This window comes from Heterodontus francisci, chromosome 27, assembly GCF_036365525.1.
Source record: "Heterodontus francisci isolate sHetFra1 chromosome 27, sHetFra1.hap1, whole genome shotgun sequence".
Taxonomy (NCBI): domain Eukaryota; kingdom Metazoa; phylum Chordata; class Chondrichthyes; order Heterodontiformes; family Heterodontidae; genus Heterodontus; species Heterodontus francisci.
Genome location: NC_090397.1, coordinates 7,277,122 through 7,300,536, shown reverse-complemented (window position 1 = coordinate 7,300,536; position 23,415 = coordinate 7,277,122). Strand labels below are relative to the sequence as shown.

Genomic DNA, 23,415 nt, shown 5'->3' with positions numbered 1-23,415 from the left:
TTAACTATCAGATGCAACAAGGATAGATCCCACAGATTCATTGAGCAGTCCAGTCAGCATATATGGCACCAATTACAGCTAGAAAGGTCTTCAAATTCTGAACTTCCTCAGATAGATCTGCAGCTCCTGGCTTCCAAGATGCAGCCACTGATATCTCATCTGACAGCAGTTCCCTTTCAACCCGAACTCCACAGGTACGGTCTTTACCCAAAACGGCACACTACTCCAGAACCTAGTCATCTCCGCTCACAGGAGTCTTGATGGCATGGATCCACTTGTATTATCTTTATACGTGCCCTTCAGTGACAACCTATGCACTGTATGGCCTAGTCTGGTTACTCAATTACTTTAAGTAAAGAAACACCTCCTAGATTCAGCCTTCACGTTCTTCTGCCTGCTGGGACTCCACTGCTACGTGTTCTGATCTTGAATGGCTATGTCTCCATTTTATTTGGTTCCAACCAGTTTCTGTTTCCCCATAAACCTGAAATATTAGTTGCAGTTTCCATTTAGTTTTGGTTTGAGTTTCTGTTTCAGTTTTAGTTTCCCTTTCAGTTAGGGTTTGTCTCAAAAAAACAAGCTTTAAAACCAGGGTCAGTACACTTAACATAACATTCGACAAGTCATCTGTTCAGACAACAGCTCACACACTCTCCCGCACTGGTCTTGCATGCTGCGGACTCAATCACACTCCAAATATCCTGACAAAAACCTATGAATCTCAGTTTTGAAATTTTCAATTGGCCGAGCCTCAACAAACTTATGGGGAGTAGTTCCAGATTTCCACGCCCCTTTGTGTGAAGAGGTTGCTTTCTGACACCCCTGAATGACTTAGCTCTAATTTTAACATTATGCCTCCTTGTTCTGGGGTCCCCCACCAGAGGAAATAGTTTCTCTTTATCCGATCAATCATCTTAAACATCTTAGTTGGATCAGCCAAAATCTTTTACATAAAATATAATACAAGCATTGTATGTGCAACCTGTAGTCCTAATTTAACCCTGCTAGACCTGGTATCATTCTGATAAATCTGTGCTGCGCCCCCTTCCAGGGCTATATCCTTCTTGAGGTGTGGTATTCAGGACTAAATGCGGTATTCCAAGTGCTATCTAACCAGAACTCTACAGCTTTCACCCCCTTGTATTTTTCTAAATTCATTCATGGGATGTGGGCGTTGCTGGCTAGGCCAGCATTTATTGCCCATCTCTAATTGCCCTTGAGAAGGTGGTAGTGAGCTGCCTTCTTGAACTGCTGCAGTCCATGTGGCGTAGGTACACCCACAGTGCTGTTAGGAAGGGAGTTCCAGGATTTTGACCCAGTGACAGTAAAGGAACGGTGATATAGTTCCAAGTCAACATGGCTTGGAGGGGAACTTGCAGGTGGTGGTGTCCCATGCATTTGCTGCCCTTGTCCTTCTAGTTGATAGAGGTCGCGGGTTTGTAAGGTGCTGTCTAAGGAGCTTTGGTGCGTTGCTGCAGTGCATCTTGTAGATGGTACACACTCCTGCCACTGTGCGACGGTGGTGAAGGGAGTGAATGTTTGTGGATGAGGTGCCAATCAAGTGGGTTGCTTTGGCCTGGATGGTTTCGAGCTCCTTGAGTGTTGTTGGAGCTACACCCATCCAGGCAAGTGGAGAGTATTCACACTCCTGATTTGTGCCTTGTAGATGGCTTTGTGGAGTCAGGAGGTGAGTTACTCGCCGCAGGATTCCTAGCCTCTGACCAGCTCTTGTAGCCATGGTATTTATATGGCTACTCCAGTTCAGTTTCTGGTCAATGGTAGCCCCTAGGATGTTGATAGTGGGGGATTCAGTGATGGTAATGCCATTGAATGTCAGATTTTCTCTTGTTGGAGATGGTCATTGCCTGGCACATGTGTTGCACGAATGTTACTTGCCACTTATCAGCCCAAGGCTAGATATTGCCCAGGTCTTGCTGCATTTCTACATGGACTGCTTCAGTATCTGAGGAGTCGCGAATGGTGCTGAACATTGTGCAATCATCAGCGAACATCCCCACTTCTGACCTTATGATTGAAGGAAGGTCATTGATGAAGCAGCTGAAGATGGTTGGGCCTAGGACACTACCCTGAGGAACTCCTGCAGTGATGTCCTGGAGCTGAGATGATTGACCTCCAACAACCACAACCATCTTCCTTTGTGCTTGGTATGACTCCAACCAGCGGAGAATTTTCCCCCTGATTCGCATTGACTTCAGTTTTGCGAGGGCTCCTTGATGCCATACTCGGTCAAATGCTGCCTTGATGTCAAGGGCAGTCACTCTCACCTCACCTCTTCAGTTCAGCTCTTTTGTCCAGATTTGTATCAAGGTTGTAATGAGGTCAGGAACTGAGTGGCTCTGCTGGAACCCAAACTGAGCGTCACTGAGCAGGTTATTGCTAAGCAAGTGCCACTTGATTGCACTGTTGATGACACCTTCCATCACTTTACCGATGATTGAGAGTAGACTGATGGTGCGTTAATTGACAGGGGTGGACTTGTCCTGCTTTTTGTGGACAGGACATACCTGGGCAGTTTTCCATATTGCCGGGTAGATGCCAGTGTTGTAGCTGTACTGGAACAGCTTGGCTAGGGGCGCGGCAAGTTCTGGAACACAGGTCTTCAGTACTATTGCCGGAATATTGTCAGGGCCCATAGCCTTTGCAGTATCCAGTGCCTTCATGCGTTTCTTGATAATGCGCGAAGTGAATCGAATTGGCTGCAGTCTGTCATCTGTGATGCTAGGGACTTCAGGAGGAGGCCAAGATGGATCATCAACTCGGCATTTCTGGCTGAAGATTGTTGCAAATCTTCAGCCTTATCATTTGCACTGATGTGCTGGGCTCCCCCATCATTGAGGATGGGAATATTTGTGGAGCCACTTTCTCCAGTTAGTTGTTTAATTGTCGACCACCATTCAGGGATGGATGTGGCAGGACTGCGAGCTTAGATCTGATCCGTTGGTTATGGGATCGCTTAACTCTGTCTATTGCATGCTGCTTACGCAGTTTGGCATGCAAGTAGTCCTGTATTGTAGCTTCACCAGGTTGACACCTCATTTTGAGGTATGCCTGGTGCTGCTCCTGACATGCCCTCCTGCACTCTTCATCGAACCAGGGTTGGTCTCCTGGCTTGAAGGTAATGGTAGAGTGGGAGATATGCCGGGCCATGAGGTTACAGTTTGTGGTTGAGTACAATTCTGCTGCTGCTGATGGCCCACAGTGCCTCATGTTTGCCCAATTTTGCATTACTAGATCTGTTCGAAATCTATCCCATTTAGCACGGTGGTAGTGCCACACAACACGATGGAGGGTATCCTCAATGTGAGGCGGGACTTCGTCTCCACAAGGACTGTGCGGTGGTCACTCCTATCAATACTGTCATGGACAGGTGCATCTGCGGCAGGCAGATTGGGGAGGATGAGGTCGAGTATGTTTTTCTCTCTTGTTGGTTCCCTCACCACCTATTGCAGACCCAGTCTGGCAGCTATGTCCTTTAGGACTCGGCCAGTTCGGTCAGTAGTGGTGCTACCGAGCCACTCTTGGTGATGGACATTGAAGTCCCCCACCCAGATTACATTCTGCGCCCTTGCCACCCTTAGTGCTTCCTCCAAGTGTTGTTCAACATGAAGGAGTACTGACTCATCAGCTGAGGGAGGGTGGTAGGTGGTAATCAGCAGGAGTTTTTCTTTGCCCATGTTTGACCTGATGCCGTGAGACTTCATGGGGTCCAGAGTCAATGTTGAGAACTCCCAGGGCAACTCCCTCCCGACTGTATACCACCGGTGGGACAGGATATACCCAGGAATGGTGAAGGCAGTGTCTGACATAAAGACCAATATTCTAATGGTATTTTTAATTTTATTTCATTAATTAAAATAAATTTTATTACATTAATTTTAATTTTAATAGCCGTTTAATTATTTTTTTTTGTTCCTGTCCACTAGCCTTTGGTGATTTCTCTACTGTTCCTAGCTACTCTTATCTCTCTTTGGTCCAAAGTGGATGACCTCACACTTTTCCACATTGACGTCCATTCTGAGGATTTGAGGATTTTGGTCAGGCAGGATTTGCCCCTTCTAAATCCATATTGGCTCCTTTTTTTATTAGGTTATTAATATATGGATAATTCTCATGTATACTGCTGATACTTGATCACTATTTTACACAGGATTGAAGTAAGTCTATTGGGTCTTTATTTACCTATGCTGGATTTGTATATTGCTCTTTCACCTTTGAACTTGAGTTCAAATAAATCCTGGAATAAGGGGATGAAATCTCCTCTCTCTGTTGGCCATAAGCTTGCTATGTCATGTGCCATCTCGTATTGTGTGGCCTTGACACATAATTTCCCTAAATTGGGCAAAGCAACAATTTGCAATGGCACTCTGATAGAGTATAAGTAAGAATAAGGCCGGGACTTTGTGTGGTCCCTTGAAGCAGGATCAGACACAGGGATTGGGGGGTACGGAGTATTGCGCTGAGTTGTGGTGGGGGGGGTGGGGTTTGGGGGGTGCAGAGGGCCTATCTCCACCCCATCGCCAAGCAATCTTCCCAGGGATGGGATAGGTCGACAATGGCCTTCCGAGAGGCCAATTGAGGCCCTTAATTGGCCTATTAATGGCCAATTAAGGGATCTTCCCACCGCTGTTGGGATCTTAACAGCGGTAGGGGAGTCCCTCCGCGATGTGGGGAAGATGCTTTATGACACGAGGCACCCTCCCTGCAGACTTTGCGGGGGTGTCCTCTTTCCTGGCTAATTTGTGGCCCAAGGAGGACCCCCTCCAGGAACCACTTTACCCCCAGGGACCACCATCTCCCTGGACTGCACAACCACCACCTCCCCCCCCACCCTCCGTTGCTGGGTCTTTCTGAACTGGCCCCAGTGACCCTGCCTTACCTACCTCCGTTGTGGGCTTCCAGCGCTGAGTCTGAATCTGAGGCCTCTGCACGACCAGTAGTGGCCACCGCTCCCAGTGGCATTGCCGATACCGCTAAGCTGCCGGCTCTAGTTCTTGGAGGCGGGATCCCGTCTTTAAAGGAACAGGGATTCCAGCTGCTGAAACTTTGATTTAAAAACACCGGAGGATCGCTCCTGGCGGGGGGGAGCGGATGGCGCTAAAAGTCAGAGGTGGAGTTCCCCCATCCTTTCGGCCCAGTGCCGGGAAGCCCGCCTCCAGCAGAGAATGAAATTCACATGTGTGAGGTAAAACATATACTTCTGAGCTTGTGCTTAAGGCTATGTAAGCAGATTGAAAGTGGATATGCTGTCACTATCAAGGGAACACTGATGTTGATGTACCAGAACAAAAGTGAGAAATATATTCCTCATATTTCACCTTGACAAGAACAAGTTATCTTTCCCAAAATGGAAATTGCTGAAGTGTCAAAAAGTAATGGCACTTTTCCCTGACTGATAGTTGTGCTGTTTTTTTTTACCTGTATCCTGAAAATAACTGAATTATTGTCAATACTATTTCAAAATTTTGGCTCTCAGTATGACTGACTAAGTTGCTGCCGCATATTTTTATATATAGTGTTTAACAAGTTGCCTTTTTTCTTTCCATATAAGGATGTGCTTCAGCAGAATTGGCAATATGTTCATCCAAAAGAAGGAGCCTATCAGCATGGCAAGGAACACTTTTCTGTTTCAATGCAGGTCTTGAACTTTACAAAGAAGCAGCATCTAAGGAAATTAATTTAGAAGCAGAATTCCTGTTTCAGAAAGGTATACCATCTACTTAGTATTAACATGCCTTGCCAATGAATATTGCAATAAACATATTTGCATTTATCTTCTGTTCAGCTTTTTCAGGTAGTTTTACATTAAATATTAAATGAAGTGATTTAGAAATGTTAGGCTGACTCCCCGGTTGAGCATTTGCAGCCAAGTGTTGTGTTTGTAGAAATTGCCAGTGTTTACTGTGAAAATGTACATGTTTAGTAACCTGTTACAAGGTGAACTTTATGAATTGGCACTCCTAACTTTGCTCAACAAAAGCGAACATTGGTTGTAGAGATTGGCACCCTCTGTTTTTCAGTCATTTATTTTAATGACTAAGAAATCACTGGGGCCACGAATGGGGTGCACTGACAACCACACACAATTGTCTGATCTGTTCAACTGTTGACTGCAGCTGTATGCCAAGAATGCTGACTTGTAAAACTTACCCATATGACTTTGGCAGGGACAAACCATAACAGTGCAGTGACTTTGGTTATAGATAAGTGGTCAAGACCACTGCTTAAACCATTACTTGCAGATTGGTGTAAAGTGCAATGATTCTATGGCACCTTCAGATATGAAAAATAAAACGTTACTGTTATGCAGCTTATTTAAAGAGGGAAGTTTATCATCAAGACATAATATAAAAATCAAACTGTTACAAAATTTATCACTAACCTTTGTTTTTACAAGATTAGAGGAAATAAATGATCCTATTGGACTAGATAAATATACCAGAAACTCTATGTATCACACGAACCTATATCCATATAGGCTTTAACGTTGCAACAACAAAGCAAGAAAATGGATCCCCTTGTCTTTCAGTGAGTTTTAACAGACATGCAGCAAAAAAATCAGTTGCAATGTTCACTGTATTTGCATATTCACCCACATAAAGTTACAAGTCACAAGATCAGAGAAAACAAAACACTTACATTTGTTATTTTGCTTTTAATCATATTTGACAGTGCAGTTCAGTTTTGTCTGCACAATGGTACAATATTAATTGCACTAGCAAAGAATAAACCCTTTTAGTCAACCTGTACTCTGAGCTCCTCCTACGTGTCTGAGGAATGCAGTTCAGACTATACTATGCCTAAATCAGAGATTTAATATCATTAGGGAGATGGCATTGCTGAAGCCCAGTGAGGACTTGTGCTGCATAGAGGCCAAGTTCCAAAGTTCTGGGCATGCTGGGCTAGGAATTGGTTATCCCTGCTTTTTGGGCATGGAGTTCCAATTCGTGGTCTGCCTCTGCCAGTTCAGATCGAGGTGGGCAACACGCAAAATTTGTGTATCTGTCTCATCTGCTGGATGATGATGCTAGTCGGTGCACTTTCAACACTGCTGTCTGCTCCTGAACGCAGCAGAAGGCTCTGGCAACATAGTTTGCCAATCACGTGGTAGACAGCCTCCTCTTCTTAAAGGCAGGCTGCATCTTAAAGGGAAGCTGCACAAAAATATTGCCGTAATGTAATTTCTTATGAAGTGACTACTAGGACAGACATAGTGATAGATGTAACCCTGGAAGCATTAGTGGTGCATGTGGTCAGGAGTAGAGACGCCATGATCCCACGGGGGTTCGGAAGACCCTCAATGACCACCTTCAGAAGGGAGTAGGTAGTCAGAGAAGTCAATTCCTGGAGTCTGGACCCAAGGACCTTGAAGCAGTGCCACAAGTGGTCTAATATCCTCACATGGGTGGTCAAGGTCAGTGAATGCACCTTCACATGACATCATGTACCCATTGCACCACCAACCTTTCATGCTGCTCAATGCACCACAACCCCATAATTCACCCAGTAGCACTCCCTGGCATTCAAGAATCACGCCTAAACATCCAGATGCTCCACCTTACCCTCACACACTTGCCATTGTTGTCAGCCTCACATTCGCCTCTCTCTGCCTCCACATACCTCCAGCTATTCAATTATGGCAGGCCTAATCACCCAAACATAATACTACACAACCACTTCCAAATCTGTGAGCTTTACCACCTGCAAAACCAAGGAAGCAGATGGATGGGAACACAAGTTCCCTACAATTTACATACCATCCTGACTTGGAAATGTATCGCCGTTCCTTTACTGCTGCTGGGTCAGAATCCTGGAACTCCCTCCCTCCCAGCACTGTCGATGTAGCTATATCACCTGGACTGCAGAGGTTAAGAAGGAGGCTCACCACCATCATCTCAAGGGAAATTTGGGATGGGCAATAAATGCTGGCCTTGCCAGTGATGCCCACTTCCCATGAATGAATTTAAAAAACAGAGGCACACAATAGAAAGTAGCAGAGCAGAGCCAGTGGGGGACAAGGACACCTGCATTTCCTGAGCCCTACAGAGGAGATGGTTCTCTACATCATGGTACCGGCTGTGACAGAGTCTGTAACATCCAGCATTGCTGAGAACATTGAGGATGATGCCATGTTCTTGTCTTATGCCTCTTCTCAACTCCCAGCTCACTCTCATCCTGATATCTGTCATGATGAACAAGCTGCAGATGGTATGGACCTCCTGCTTCCCACCCCCACCCCCACCCCCACCCCCTTCCATCACACCAACTTTTCTCTTCTGAGTTCCTGCTTTCAAACACCCAAGAACTGCTGCCTGCACAACCACGATGCCACAGGAAGTGGAAAGAGAGCAACAGCACAGCATTAAGGACGAGGTCCCATCACTTGATCTCATGCTTGCGGCTACCAGCTCAGATACGGGCACCTTGGAGGCTAGCATAGAGATGGATCAGCACATGGTTAGTCGTGCAAGCATGAGTGGGCTACAGCCAGGTCAGGGGTAAAGGATGGTTTGTTTGCCAGCTCACTGGAGGATGAGGTGGCAGACAAGTCCTATTTGCAGAGAACTCAGATGAAGGCCTTGATAGGGCAGCATACAGAAGTGCTGGATGAGCATGCACACCAAGATGTTGGCTGGCTTAACAGAGTGGCACATAGTGCCTACAGTGAGCCTGATTTCAATTTAACCTGCTAGTTGGGTTTCCCAGGACTCATGAAACTCTGCAGTAAATTGGAGACAGGAGATGCCCGTTCCAGAAGATAAGTGCCTCTTATAGCATTCCTTGTGGGCCAGGAGTAGCAGGAGTGCTCTGCCTCCATTGTATCTGTTCAGGCAATGCAATGTTCCATACTAACAGTTCCGATATGTCTTCCTTTTTACTCAATTGAGTATTCCTTTTGTTTGACCTCCCTAAAAGCATCACCTCACACTTCTCCAACTTGAATTCCATTTGCCGCTTTTCTTCCCATCTGACCAGACCATCAATATTTTCCTGCAGCCTACAGCTATCCTCCTTGCTCTCTACCACATGGCCAATCTTTGTGTCGTCTGCAAACTTCTTGATCATGCTCCCTACATTTACGTCCAAAATCGTTAATATACACCACAAAAAGCAGGGGACCCAGTACTGAGCCCTGCGGAACGCCACTGGAAACAGCCCTCCAGTAACTAAACCGGCTGTGAACAATTATCCTTCGTTTCCTGCCACTGAGCCAATTTTGTATCCACCATGCTGCATTTCCCTGGATCCCATGGGATTTTTTTTTCAATGAAGATCAACGCAAGCTTGAGGAACAGCACCTCATCTTACGACTGGGCTCTTTACAGCCTTCTGGACTCAACATAGAGTTCAATAATTTCAGATCATAACCTCTGCCCCCATTTTGTTTCTTGCTGGTTTGTTTTTTTTCTTGTTTCTCTCTTCTTTCCTTCACTTTGTGTTCGGATGGCCGCTATCCTGCCAATCACCTCCTGTAGACACAGCTTTTGTTTCTTTATTTGTCCCATTACTGTCCCATTGGCCTTGCACCATGAAATCTTTTGTCACTTAATCTCTCCTGCCCTTACCCCATCACAGACCTTCCCTTTTGTTCTTCTTCCTTCCCTCCCCACATTCACTTGCTCAAAACCTATTACAATTTTAACTTTTCCCTACTCTCTCGCCATCGATGCTGCTAGACCTGCTGATTCTTTCCAGTATTTTCTGTTTTTAGATCAGGAAATATAACTGTGCTGTGCTTCTTCATAGTGCAGATTAGTATTAAACGAAGGGAGACGTTCAACAAATGAGTTAAATTGCTAGTGTATTGTTTATTTCTTTTTTTTAGGAAAAGTACTGCGCCAACTTACTGAAGCACACTTTGGGAAAAGCCCGGAAGCTGCTAATTTTTTGATGGAAGCTATCAATATCACTTACTTTCATGACCAAAATCTCTGGTAAGCTTTAAACAAAAGCAGAGTACTGCACATACTAGGGCTGGGATCTTACAGAGCTCCCGACGTCGGGCTCCATGGCAGGTGGGGAGGGAAGCTGGAAGATCATTCTGGCAGCAGCCTGCCACTGAACCCGATGCCGGGAGGGCCGGATCCTCCCTGCGGCGGCAAGGGCCCATGACGGCCCCCTCCACTGCTGGGAGACAGGACACGGCTTTCCATATTTAAATGATCAAAATGCATAAATTTAAATAAAATTACCTGAAATCTTACAGTCAGACTGCGATCTTCTGTGTGGCGGGAAAGCAGGTGCCACAGTGGTGGGGAAGGGGGCGGGGACTTAAAATTTTTAGTGTGGAAGTGGGGAAGACGGGATCAAATTTTCATCATTCGTGTAGGGGATGGTGGGAAGTGGTGACCTCTGCACTTTGTTCAGTTTGGGGTGAAAGGTCATGTTTGCAAGATAAGTCTTTGTGAGGAAGGGCAAACATTTAATTTTATTGTTATTGGGGGTGGGAAAGGGGCGATAGAATTTTGATGGGACCAGCGGTGGGGGGAAGGAGGAGGGGGCATTCACTTTAAAAAGTTAAATTAGCCAGCAGGGGCTGGTTGTCCTTAAAACATGGCGCCAGCGCCTGCGCACAGGCAGCTGATGCCATTGCCAGCATTGGGGAGCCCGCCCCGTCCACATGATTGGAGATGTGGGGGATAGCAGGCCAACCGGCGCATTTACATTAGCTGCTGTATGGTAGATTACAGCGGCATGGTGCCGCCCGGCTCGCATGTGTGGGCCGCCATTTTTTCTGCCTGCCGCCGATTCCGACGACAGTCATTTAAAATCCAACCTTAGGAATCTGAAATTGAAACAGAAAATGCTGGAAATACTCAGCAGGTCAGGCAGCCTCTGTGGAGAAGAAATCAGAGTGAACAGCATTTCATCAGATATGTGTTGCATTTTAGCATGCCAAATCTGAATATCGATTCGGGTATACAGTCACACTTAATACGTTAAAAGGCTGAGTCTGATGCAAGTTCGCTGACCTGAAATGTTAACTCTGTTTCACTCTCCACGGATCTGCCAGACAGGCTGAGTATTTCCAGTAATTTCTGTTTTTTTCATACCTGGTACGTTTAATGGGATAGATGAAGGTATCAATTGTGACAACAGCATCAATCTTTGTAGAGGTGAAAAGTAAAGCTGTGAATACTGAAATCCAAAAAATGCTGGAAATATGGAGCATTCTGTGTTCAGAGGAAAGTTCTTCAGCAGGCATATTAACTTGTCTTGTCTCTTTTCAAATACTGATGAGCCTGCAGTGTATTTACATAATTTTTCAGTTTTAACATCTTTTTGTTATGTAGTTTTTTCAATCTGATTATATGTTGTAATCAATGTCCCCTTAATTTTTTGTTGCTGTGTGCTGCCTATTCATTTAAGTGTGCAGTACATTTAAATTTTTTTGTGTGGGTGTGCATGCATGGTAACGTCCGGGTGGCTGCACAGCAACACAGCTTAGAAAGAACATTGGCTGGCTCTGAATATCATACAATCATAGAACAGTACAGCACAGAAGGAGAACATTTGTCTCATTAAATCTCTGCTGGCTCTTTCAAACAGCAATCCATTTAGTTCCACTCCCCTGCTCTTTCCAAAAATCCCTGCAGTTCTTTTTCTCCTTTGAGTATTTATCCAATTCCCTTTTGAAAGCTACTAAAGAATCTGTTTCCAGTATCCCATCAGGCATAGTGAAACTACCTGTCATCTGTCACCAGTTGGGACCCATAAGCTGCCGATCCCCATACATGTGCTTAGAGCAGCTTTATTTAAAGAAGCTCACAGCCCCAGGGCACTACCAACTTCCTAATCACCCTCTAGCACAATAGCAGGGACAGGATTTTCTCTGCAGGCTTCAGGACCCCACTAGCAAGCTCAAATGTGGGTCAGAAGCCCACACAGCTTGGGGAACTGTCACTCACCTGTGATTTTCCCCGAATTGGTCAATTAGTTGTCAGGGGGCACGCTTGCCATCCAATTAAGGACACTGAGCAAGCTCTCGATGCTGGAGGCCCTCCAACTTGGAAGCAACAGCAGGCTGCCTTTCAAGGTAAGTGAGGGAGAGGGTGCCTCCAACTCCCTTAAATTTAAAATAAAAAATAAATCTAGCAGCCGGGCCACCAATGTGGAGCAGGCGCCCCTTCCAAGTGCGGCCTGCGGGTGAAACCTGGCAGGCGGGGAGGGCCTGTAAGCCTGCATGGAGTGCTGGTGGTCTGCTGTCGGGAGGCCACCTCCAGGCAGCTGCATTTTACTTGCCACCTCCAGGAACCTGGAGGCTGACTGGAAAATCGCACTCGGCCTCTGAAAACAGGCCTTAATAGTTCTTTAATTGGTTGTGAGTGGGTAGCTGTGCCACTCCCCCACCCCACCCCCGCATTGTGCCTCCGGGAAAATGGGCCCGGGGAAGGATGGAGCTGGGGAGCCGGCACACTGGCTGGCAGCAGAATTCCACACCCATCTGCCTCTGTTTTCACCCTCATCAGGGCTGAAAATTCAGCCCCAGCTTTGGAATAACTATTCCCCGTTTTCCTTCTCCTGATTCAGTTTCCCTCTTTTCATGTTTAAGTAAATGATTAGTATTATTGTGGAAACTGATTCTGTGGGCTGTTCCTGCCACTTCCCCCTACTTACTTCTTTCTGTTTATAGTAACTCCCATCGCAAACATATTCTATGCACAGAATTAACAGGGCCCATATTTCCCACCCAATACCTTCAAACCACCTTCTGTACTGTATATGACTCGATGACCATTTTTGGGCTCTGCTTTTTCCAGGTTTTGCTCAAGGGGGATTGGTACTGCAGGCTCTTCCCGCCTCATGAGAATGTTGTTACGACCAAGGCAGAAGTAATGCACTGTTAATTCAGTCCCACTACTCGACGGGTCACAGCATATTAGTAAAGTTTCCCACCTACTGGAAAAATAGCCAAATTAATCACTTTATTTCTCCCGAGAATAAAGCACGCCAAACCAGGTTTCTTTAAACAACAATAAAATTAACTATTTATTAATAAACCAAGTTCTGAACGATAATGAGATGAATCTATATGTATGAAAAGACTTTATAGCTCCTTAATCTTCCTAACCCTCAAGCACACACAGGCATTCAACTAGCAACAGTTAACTGGGGAAAATGATTGTATTGATTTTATAACAGTTTCTTAGGGATAATAAAAATAACTGGGTTGTCACTCCTGGTCGGCTGTTTCTGGAGTGGTGAGGTGTCCTAGAGTTGAACAGTCAGATGCCACTCAAAGTCTCCAGGTGAAATTAATGAACAGTCTGGTGGGTAGGCGTTCAAGGTAGTTCGTCTGCAGCAGGCGTCACACAGGTCTTTCAGCAACAGGTTATAGCAACAGGTCTAGTTAAATTTTAAAGTAGTAGTCTAACAGTAGAAACTTTCTTGAGAGTTCAGGAACTTCCAAAAACACAAAAGTCAACAGGACTTACTCTCAGCAAAGGAGTCTTCTCCACAGAGCACAGCAACAACAGAACTCACTCTTCAGGCAGGGATTCTTGACTGGAGGCAACAGCAACCCGCCACACCCGAAACACAGACTTCCCTTCTTGAAAGCAGTGTTTCTCCACAGAGTGTAGCAATACCTCTTTTCTCTGGGTCTCTTCCTCTTTGATACATGAATTATTTTTCAAGAGAGAGAGCGAGTTTTCTGGGCTGTAATCCTGGCCAGTCTCCAGCAGAAAGTGTAGGGCTCGAGGCCGACACTTACCCTGGACCGGAGCAGTGTCGGCAGGCGGACCTGGGAGGAGGCGGATTCAGAGCGGGACCTACATAAGAAAGAGTGGGGCTCAAGGCCTACACCTAACTTGGACCAGAGCGGCGGGGGCAGGCTCTCTTTCTCTGGTCTGGCGCATGCTGAATTTCAAAGGAGGGAAAAAAAGACTGACAGTGTCATCACGAGAAATCTGTAAGTTGATTGGCTGGGTAAGTAAATAGCTTAAAAAGATCAGGGGCGAGAAAGTTATTTTTTTGAAAAAAAATTCAAAACCTACCTTATTACTGATAAGGTGAGTACCGATAAAATGTGTTTTTTGTTTTTAATTAGTGTTATTTATTAATAAGTACTAGTAATTATTACTAATTTTTTATATAGTAAGTAGTCGTTTTTGGGAATCAAACTCCCCAGAATAAATAATCTCACATTTTTGAGTAAATTAAGGGCAAGTCATGGCAGGGCAGCTCGGCAACGTGCAGTGCTCCTCCTGTGCAATGTGGAAAGTCAGGGACACTTCCAGTGTCCAAGGCGAACACGTGTGCAGGAAGTGTCTCCAGCTGCAGCTACTCGAAATCCGCATTTCGGATCTGGAGCGGTGGCTGGAGGCACTGTGGAGAATCCGCAAGGCTGAGATCATCATGCATGGCACGTACAGGGAGGTGGTCACACCGCAGGTAAAGACTGCTCAGGCAGAAAGGGAATGGGTGACCGCCAGGCAGAGTAGAAGAACTAGGCAGGTAGTGCAGGAGTCCCCTGGGTCCATCTCCCTCTTTAACAGATATTCCGCTTTGAATACTGTTGGGGGAGATAGCTTCGCAGGGGAATGCAGGAAGAGCCATGAGTGTTTAGTGATATATGTATATGGAGCTATGATGATAAGGGATTCTATCGTAAGGGGTACTGATAGGCCACAAACGTGACTCCAGGATGGTATGTTGCCTCCCTGGTGCTCGGGTCAAGGATGTCACGGAGAAGCTTTTTTTTTTATTCATTCATGGGATGTGGGGGTCACTGGCTATGACAGCATTTATTGCCCATCCCTAATTGCCCTTGGGAAGGTGGTGATGAGCTGCCTTCTTGAACCGCTGCAGTCCATGTGAGGTAGGTACACCCACAGTGCTGTTAGGAATGGAGTTCCAGGATTTTGACCCAGCGACAGTGAAGGAACAGCGACATAGTTCCAAGTCAGGATGGTGTGTGACTTGGACGGGAACCTGCAGGTGGTGATGTTCCCATGCATCTGCTGCTCTTGTCCTTCGAGGTGGTAGATGTCGCGGGTTTGTAAGGTGCTGTCTAAGGACCCTTGGTACGTTGCTGCAGTGCATCTTGTAGATGGTACACACTGCTGCCACTGGACGTTGATGCTGGAGGGAGTGAATGTTTGTAGATGGTGTGCCAATCAAATGGGCTGCTTTGTTCTGGATGGTGTTGAGCTTCCTGTGTGTTGTTGGAGCTGCACCCATCCAGGCAAGTGGAGAGTATTCCATCACACTCCTGACTTGTGCCTTGTAGATGGTGGACAGGCTTTGGGGAGTCAGGCGGTGAGTTACTCGCCGCAGGATTCCTACCTCTGACCTGCTCTTGTAGCCACAGTATTTATATGGCTACTCCAGTTCATTTTCTGGTCAATAGTAACCCCCAGGATTTGATAGTGGGGGATTCAGCGATGGTAATGCCATTGAATGTCAAGGGGAGATGGTTAGATTTTCTCTTGTTGGAGATGGTCATTACCTGGCACTTGTGTGGCGCAAATGTTACTTGCCACTTATCAGCCCAAGCCTGGATATTGTCCAGGTCTTGCTGCATTTCTACACGGACTGCTTTAGTATTTGAGGAGTCGCAAATGGTGCTGAACATTGTGCAATCATCAGCGAACATCCCCACTTCTGACCTTATGATAGAAGGAAGGTCATTGATGAAGCAGCTGAAGATGGTTGGGCCTAGGACACTACCCTGAGGAACTCCTGCAGTGATGTCCTGGAGCTCAGATGTTTGACCTCCAACAACCACAGCCATCTTCATTTGTGCTTGGTATGACTCCAGCCAGCGGAGAGTTTTCCCCCTGATTCCCATTGACTCCAGTTTTGCGAGGGCTCCTTGATGCCATACTCGGTCAAATGCTGCCTTTATGTCAAGGGCAGTCTCTCTCACCTCACCTCTTGAGTTCAGCTCTTTTGTCCATGTTTGAACCAAGGCTGTAATGAAGTCAGGAGCTGAGTGGCCCTGGCGGAACCCAAACTGAGCCTCACTGAGCAGGTTATTGCTAAGCAAGTGCTGCTTGATGGCACTGTTGATGACACCTTCCATCACTTTACTGATGATTGAGAGTTGACTGATGGGGCGGTAATTGGCCGGGTTGAACTTGTCCTGCTTTTTGTGTACAGGACAAACCTGGGCAATTTTCCACATTGCCGGGTAGATGCCAGTGTTGTAGCTGTACTGGAACAGCTTGGCTAGGGGTGCGGCAGGTTCTGGAGCACAGGTCTTCAGTACTATTGCCGGAATATTGTCAGGACCCATAGCCTTTGCAGTATCCAGTGCCTTCAGTCGTTTCTTGATATCACGTGGAGGTAATCGAATTGGCTGAAGTCTGGATCTGTAATGCTGAGGACTTCAGGAGGGGGCTGAGATGGATCATCAACTTGGCACTTCTGGCTGAAGATTGTTGCAAATGCTTCAGCCTTATGTTTTGCACTGATGTGCTGGGCTCCCCCATCATTGAAGATGGGGATGTTTGTGGAGCCACCTCCTCCAGTTAGTTGTTTAATTGTCCACCACCACTCACGACTGGATGTGGCAGGACTGCAGAGCTTAGTTCTGATCCGTTGGTTATGGGATCGCTTAGCTCTGTCTATTACATGCTGCTTATGCAGTTTGGCATGCAAGTAGTTCTGGGTAGTAGCTTCACCAGGTTGACACCTCATTTTGAGGTATGCCTGGTGCTGCTCCTGGCATGCCCTCCTGCACTCTTCATTGAACCAGGGTTGGTCTCCTGGCTTGATGGTAATGGTAGAGTGGGGGATATGCTGGGCCATGAGGTTACAGATTGTGGTTGAGTACAATTCTGCTGCTGATGGCCCACAGCGCCTCATGGATGCCCAGTTTTGCATTGCTAGATCTGTTCGAAATCGATCCCATTTAGCACGATGATAGTGCCACACAACATGATGGACGGTATCCTCAATGGGAAGGTGGGACTTTGTCTCCACAAGGACTGTGTGGTGGTCACTCCTACCAATACAGAAGCATCTGCGGCAGGCAGATTGGTGAGGACAAGGTCAAGTATGTTTTTCCCTCGTGTTGGTTCCCCCACCACCTGCCGCAGACCCAGTCTAGCAGCTATGTCCTTTAGTATTCGGCCAGCTCGGTCAGTAGTGGTGCTACCGAGCCACTCTTGGTGATGGACATTGAAGTCCCTCACCCAGAGTACATTTTGTGCCCTTGCCACTCTCAGTGCTGCCTCCAAGTGGTGTTCAAGATGGAGGAGTACTGATTCATCAGCTGAGCCAGGGTGGTAGGTGGTAATCAGTGGGAGGTTACCTTGCCCATGTTTGACCTGATGCCATGAGACTTCATGGGGTCCGGAGTCGATGCTGAGGACTCCCAGGGCAACTCCCTCCCTACTGTAGACCACTGTCCCGCCACCTCTGCTGGGTCTGTCCTGCCGGTGGGACAGGACATACCCAGGGATAGTGATTGCAGTCTCTGGGACATTGTCTGTAAGGTATGATTCCGTGAGTATGACTATGTCAGGCTGTTGCTTGATTAGTCTGTGGGACAGCTCTCCCAACTTTGGCACAAGCCCCCAGATGTTAGTAAGGAGGACTTTGCAGAGTCGACAGGGCTGGGTTTGCCGTTGTCGTTTCCGGTGCCTAGTTCGATGCTGGGTGGTCCGTTCGGTTTCGTTCCTTTTTATTGACTTCGTAGCGGTGAAGTACAACTGAGTGGCTTGCTAGGCCATTTCAGAGGGAATGTAAGAGTTAACCACATTGCTGTGGGTCTGGAGTCACATGTAGGCCAGACCAGGTAAGGACAGCAGATTTCCTTCCCTAAAGGATGGGTTTTTACAACAATCGACAATGGTTCCATGGCCATCATTCGACTCGCTTTTAATTCCAGATTTATTAATTAAATCAAATTCCACCTTCTGCTGTCCCGGGTCTCTGGGTTACTAGTCCAGTGACAATACCGCTATGCCACCGCCTCTCCTAGCTGCAGGACATTCTGAAGGGGAGGGTGAACTGTCAGAGGTTGTGGTTCACATTGGTACCACTGACATAGGTAGAAAGAGGGATGAGGTCCTGCAACAAGAATTTAGGGAGCTAGGTGGCAGATTAAAAAGCAGAGCCTCAAAGGTTGTAATCTCTGGATTACTCCCGGTGCCACGTGATAGTGAGTATTAGAATAGGAGGATAGAGCAGATGAATGCGTGGCTGAAGTCATGGTGCTGCAGGGAGGGCTTTAGTTTCCTGGATCACTGGGTCTATTTCTGGCGAGGGTTGGACGGGTTGCACCTGAACTGGAGCGGGACCAACATCCTTGCTGGGAGGTTTGCTAGTGCTGTTGGGGGCGGCGTTTAAACTAATTTGGCAGGGGAATGGGATACAGAGTGGAGGTACAGTAGGGAGTGATGCACATCCAAATATAGAAGAGAAATTAAGTCTGTCTGGAAGACAGAGCAAATATAGACCTGTTAAGGCACAAGCGAATAATACAAGGCTGGATTACATTTATTTTAACGCAAGGAGTCTTACAAGTAAGGCAGATGAATTGAGGTCGTTGATTAACACATGGAAATATGATACATTGCTATCACAGTGACCTGGTTGAGGGAAGGGCGGGACTGGCAGCTCAATGTTCCAGGAAATAAAATCTTCAGGCATGACAGGGGTTGTGGGGTGTGTGGGGGGCGGGGGGGTGGGGGTGGTGTAAAAGAGGAGGTGGCATTGCACTGTTGATAAAGGAGTCAATTACTGCAGTCAGGGGGGATGATATCTTAGAAGGTTCCTCAAATGAGGCCATATGGGTCGAACTTAACAACAAAAAGGGGGCAATCAATCAGTTGGCTGGGAGTGTACTACAGACCCCCAAATAGTCAGAGAGAGATAGAGCAGCAGATATGTAGGAAAATCTCAGAGAGGTGTAAAAATAGGGTAATAATAGTAGGGGATTTCAACTTTCCCAATATTAACTGGGATAGTCTTAGTGCAAAAGGCTTAAAAGGGGCGGAATTCTTAAAATGCATACAGGAGAGCTTTTTGAGCTAGCATGTAGAAGGGGCGGTACTGGATCTAATCCTAGGGAATGAAACCGGACAAGTGGCAGAAGTGTCAGTGGGGGACCTTCCAAATTTGCAGATGACACAAAACTGGGTGGGAGGGTGAGTTGTGAGGAGGATGCAGAGAGGCTTCAGGGTGATTTAGACAAGTTGAGTGAGTGGGCTAATGCATGGCAGATGCAGTATAATGTGGATAAATGTGAGGTTATCCCCTTTGGTAGCAAAAACAGAAAGGCAGATTATTATCTGAACAGGTTTAAACTGAGAGAGGGGAATATGCTGCGAGACCTGGGTGTTCTCGTACACCAATCGCTGAAGGTAAGCATGCAGGTGCAACAGGCGGTAAAAAAGGCAAATGGTGTGTTGGTCTTCATAGCGAGAGGATTCGAGTACAGGAGCAGGGATGTCTTGCTGCAATTCTACAGGGCCTTGGTGAGGCCACATCTGGAATATTGTGTGCAGTTTTGGTCTCCTTATCTGAGGAACGATGTTCTTGCTATAGAGGGAGTGCAGCGAAGGTTTACCACCATCCTGGGATGGTGGGTCTGACGCATGAGGAGAGATTGAGTCAGTTAGGATTATATTCGCTGGAGTTCAGAAGAGTGAGGAGGGATCTCATGGAAACCTATAAAATTCTAACAGGACTTGACAGGGTAGATGCAGGAAGGATGTTCCTGATGGTGGGGGAGTCCAGAACCAGGGGTCATAGTCTAAGGATACGGGGTAAACCTTTCAGGACTGAGATGAGGAGAAATTTCTTCACCCAGAGAGTGGTGAGCCTGTGGAATTCGCTACCACATTAAGCAGTTGAGGCCAAAACATTGTATGTTTTCAAGAGGGAGTTAGATATAGCTCTTGAGTCTAAAGGGATCAAAGGATATGGGGCGAAAGCAGGAACAGGTTACTGAGTTGGGTAATCAGCCATGATCATAATGAATGGCGGAGCAGGCTCGAAGGGCCATATGGCATACTCCTGCTCCTATTTTCTATGTTTTTATGTTTTTATTTCGGGGATAGTGACCATAACTCTGTAAGATTTAAGGTGGACCGGAAATAAAGGTACTGAATTGGAGGAAGGCCAATTTCAATGTGATAAAAGAGGATCTGGCCAAAGTGGACTGGGAGCAGCTACTTGCAGGAAAGTCTACATCAGACCAGTGGGAGTCATTCAAAAGGAAATAGTGAGAGTTCAGGGCCAACATATTCCTGTCAAGGTGAAGGGTAGGACCAACAAGTCCAGGGAACCCTGGATGTCAAGGGATATAGAGGATTGGATAAGGAAAAAAGAAGAGGCTTATAGCAGATTCAGGGGACTGAAAACAACGGAGGCAGTAGAGGAGTATAGAAAGTGTAGGGGTACTTATAAAAGCAATTAGGAGAGCAAAGAAGGGGCATGAAAAACCACTGGTGGGCAAGATAAAGGAAAATCCCAAAGCGTTTTATAAGTATATTAAGGGCAAGTGGATAACCAGGGAAAGAGTAGGGCCAATTACGGACCAAAGTGGCAATCTGTGTGTGGAGCCGGAGGATGTCGGTGAGGTTTTAAATGATTACTTTTCACCTGTGTTCACTATGGAGAAGGATGATGTAGGTGTAGAGATCAGGGAAGGGGATTGTGATATACTTGAACAAATTAGCATTGAAAGGGAGTAGGGATTAGCGGTTTTAGTGGGTATAAAAGTGGATAAATCCCCAGGCCCAGATGAGATGTATCCAGGCTGTTATGTGAGGCAAGGGAGGCGATAACAAATTTTCAAATCCTCTCTGGCTACAGAAGGGCCAGAGGACTGGAGGACAGAGAATGTAGTACCATTATTCAAGGAGAGTAGCAAGGATAAAGCAGGTAATTACAGGCCGGTGATTCTAACATCAGTGGTAGGGAAACTATTGGAACAAATTCTGAGGAACAGGATTAATCTCCACTTGGAGAGGCAGGGGGAGATCATGTCTAACAAACTTGATTGAATTTTTGAATTTTTCAAAGAGGTGACGAGATGTGTAGGTGAAGGTAAAGCAGTTGATGTAGTCTACATGGACTTTCGTAAGGCTTTTGATATGATCCTCATGGGAGATTGGTTAAGAAGGTAAGAGCTCATGGGATCCGGGGCAATTTGGCAAATTGGATCCAAAATTGGCTTAGTTTCAGGAGGCAGAAGGTGATGGTCGAGGATTGTTTTGCGATTGGAAGCCTGTGACCAGTGGTGTACCACAGGGATCGGTGCTGGGACCCTTGCTGTTTGTAGTGTACATTAATGATTTAGACGTGAATATAGGAGGTATGATCAGTAAGTTCGCAGATGACATGAAAATTCAGGGCGTTGTAAATATTAAGGAGGAAAGCCTTAGATTACAGGACGATATAGAAAGGCTGGTAAGATGGGCAAATGGAATTTAATCATGAGAAGTTTGAGGTGATGCAGTTTGGGAGGGCTAACAAGGCAATGGAATATATAATGGGTGATAGGACCCTAGGAAGTACAGAGGGTCAGAGGGACCTTGGTGTACTTGTCCATAAATCACTGAAGGCAGCAGCACAGGTAGATAAGGTGGTTAGGAAGGCATATGGGATACTTGCCTTTATTAGCTGAGGCATAGAATATAAGAGCAGGGAGGTTATGATGGAGCTGTATAAAATGTTAGTTAGGCCGCAGCTGGAGTACTGTGTACAGTTCTGGGCACCACACTATAGGAAGGATGTGATTGCACTGGAGAGGGTGCAGAGGAGATTCACCAGGATGTTGCCTGGGCTGAAGCATTTCAGTTATGAAGAGAGACTGGATAGGCTCGGCTTGTTTTCCTTAGAGCAGAGAAGGCTGAGGGGGGACCTGATTGAGGTATACAAAATTATGAGGGGCATAGATAGGGTACGTAGGAAGAAACCTTTTCTCCTTAGCCGAGGTGTCAATAACCAGGGACATAGATTTAAGGTAAGGGGCAGGAGGTTTATAGAGGAGATTGGAGGAAAATTCTTTTCACCCAGAGGGTGGTTGGAATCTGGAACACACTGTCTGAAGGGGTGGAGGAGGCAGGAACCATCACAACATTTAAGAAGTATCTAGATGAACACTTGAAACGCCATAGCTACACGGCTACGGGCCAAGTGCTGAAAAATGGGATTATAATAGATAGGCTTGATGGCTGGAATGGACATAATCGGCCGAAGGGCCTGTTTCTTTGCTGTATAACTCTATGACTCTATGAGTAACTCATTTTAGTTGCTCACAGCTCCCCTGGTATTTTCTACACTGCCAAAATGAAACTGAAAGCCCCCAACAATCCAAATCGCAAGACTGCAATAAATCTTTCTGGTTGCTTGGAAACTAGTCTTACTGTCTGCTCCATGCAAACACTAAGCCTCTCTAGTCATTGTTCAGAGTCTTTTCTTCAGTCTTAAAGGCCTTTTAGTTTAAAAAGAAAACTCTTATGACACCTCTGCCCTTCGCCAAATGAAACACCGTTCTTGAATGTGTTTCATTACATTGTAAACCAAAAATGAAAAAAACCATTATAATCATATTTCGCCTTCATGCCCTCATTCACTCTACCCATAGTTAACACAATTTTTCGTCGGACCATTGTTACTCATGTAACTCAACAAGATTAAACCTGTGGCACAGCATCGGTGATAACATTGTTTTTTCCCGAAATGTGTACAGTTTTCAAGTGATCAGGCTGTAAAAATAAACTCCATCTAAATATTCTAGCATTTTGGTTTTCAATTTTTCCCACTAAGGCTGTCCCATTCAGCCAATTGCAACCTTCCAAACATAGTCCCCAAGTTGTTTCAAGTTTTCCTTCCAAGTGTCCCTATGGACCATCACCTCAGCCAGGTGAACTGCACAGTTAGGAACACTGGCCACTACTGGGTTCTGAGAGGTTTCTCGAGTACCCATTAACCTGTGTGGTTTCACTTGATACTGAAAAAGCCCATCCGGTGTAACAAAACTGATTCTTCCTTAGCTTGGGGTGTCAAAGTAATTTGACATTATCCCTTTAACAAATCTATCTTTGTAAGAAATATAGCATTGCCCACTCTATCAATACAGTCTTCTAAATGAGGAATTGGGTAGGAGTCTACCTTTGTTACTGCATTGACTTTTCTGTTGTTTATACAAAGTCGAGTTAACCCGTCAGGTGTAGGCACGAACACTATTGGTGAACTCCAGCTCCTTTGACTAGGTTCAATTAAGTTGTTTTCCAACATATATTGGATTTCTGATTTTACTTGGGCCTGTTTGTCTGGACTTAAGCGGCAAGGATGCTGTTTTAAAGGAACGGGTTCCCCCACATCCACATCATGTGTGACTAAGGTTGTACATCCTGGCTTATCCCTACAGAACCTTCTAAATGTTGTGAGTAGCCTGGTTAGGTCTTCACATTGTTCTGCATCTAAGTACAA

General features: G+C 46.1%; 1 protein-coding gene across 7 annotated transcripts in view; it reads left to right on the top strand.

The window, feature by feature from the left end:
• LOC137384622 (cilia- and flagella-associated protein 54-like) overlaps positions 1–23,415 on the top strand; it is a 712,374-nt gene that overhangs the window by 520,059 nt on the left and 168,900 nt on the right. For all 7 annotated transcript variants that reach the window (XM_068058759.1, XM_068058758.1, XM_068058757.1 and 4 more), the window contains 2 exons: positions 5,570–5,725; positions 9,845–9,953. In XM_068058759.1, the coding sequence (XP_067914860.1) occupies positions 5,570–5,725; positions 9,845–9,953 (265 nt within the window). The remainder of the gene's footprint in view (positions 1–5,569; positions 5,726–9,844; positions 9,954–23,415) is intronic.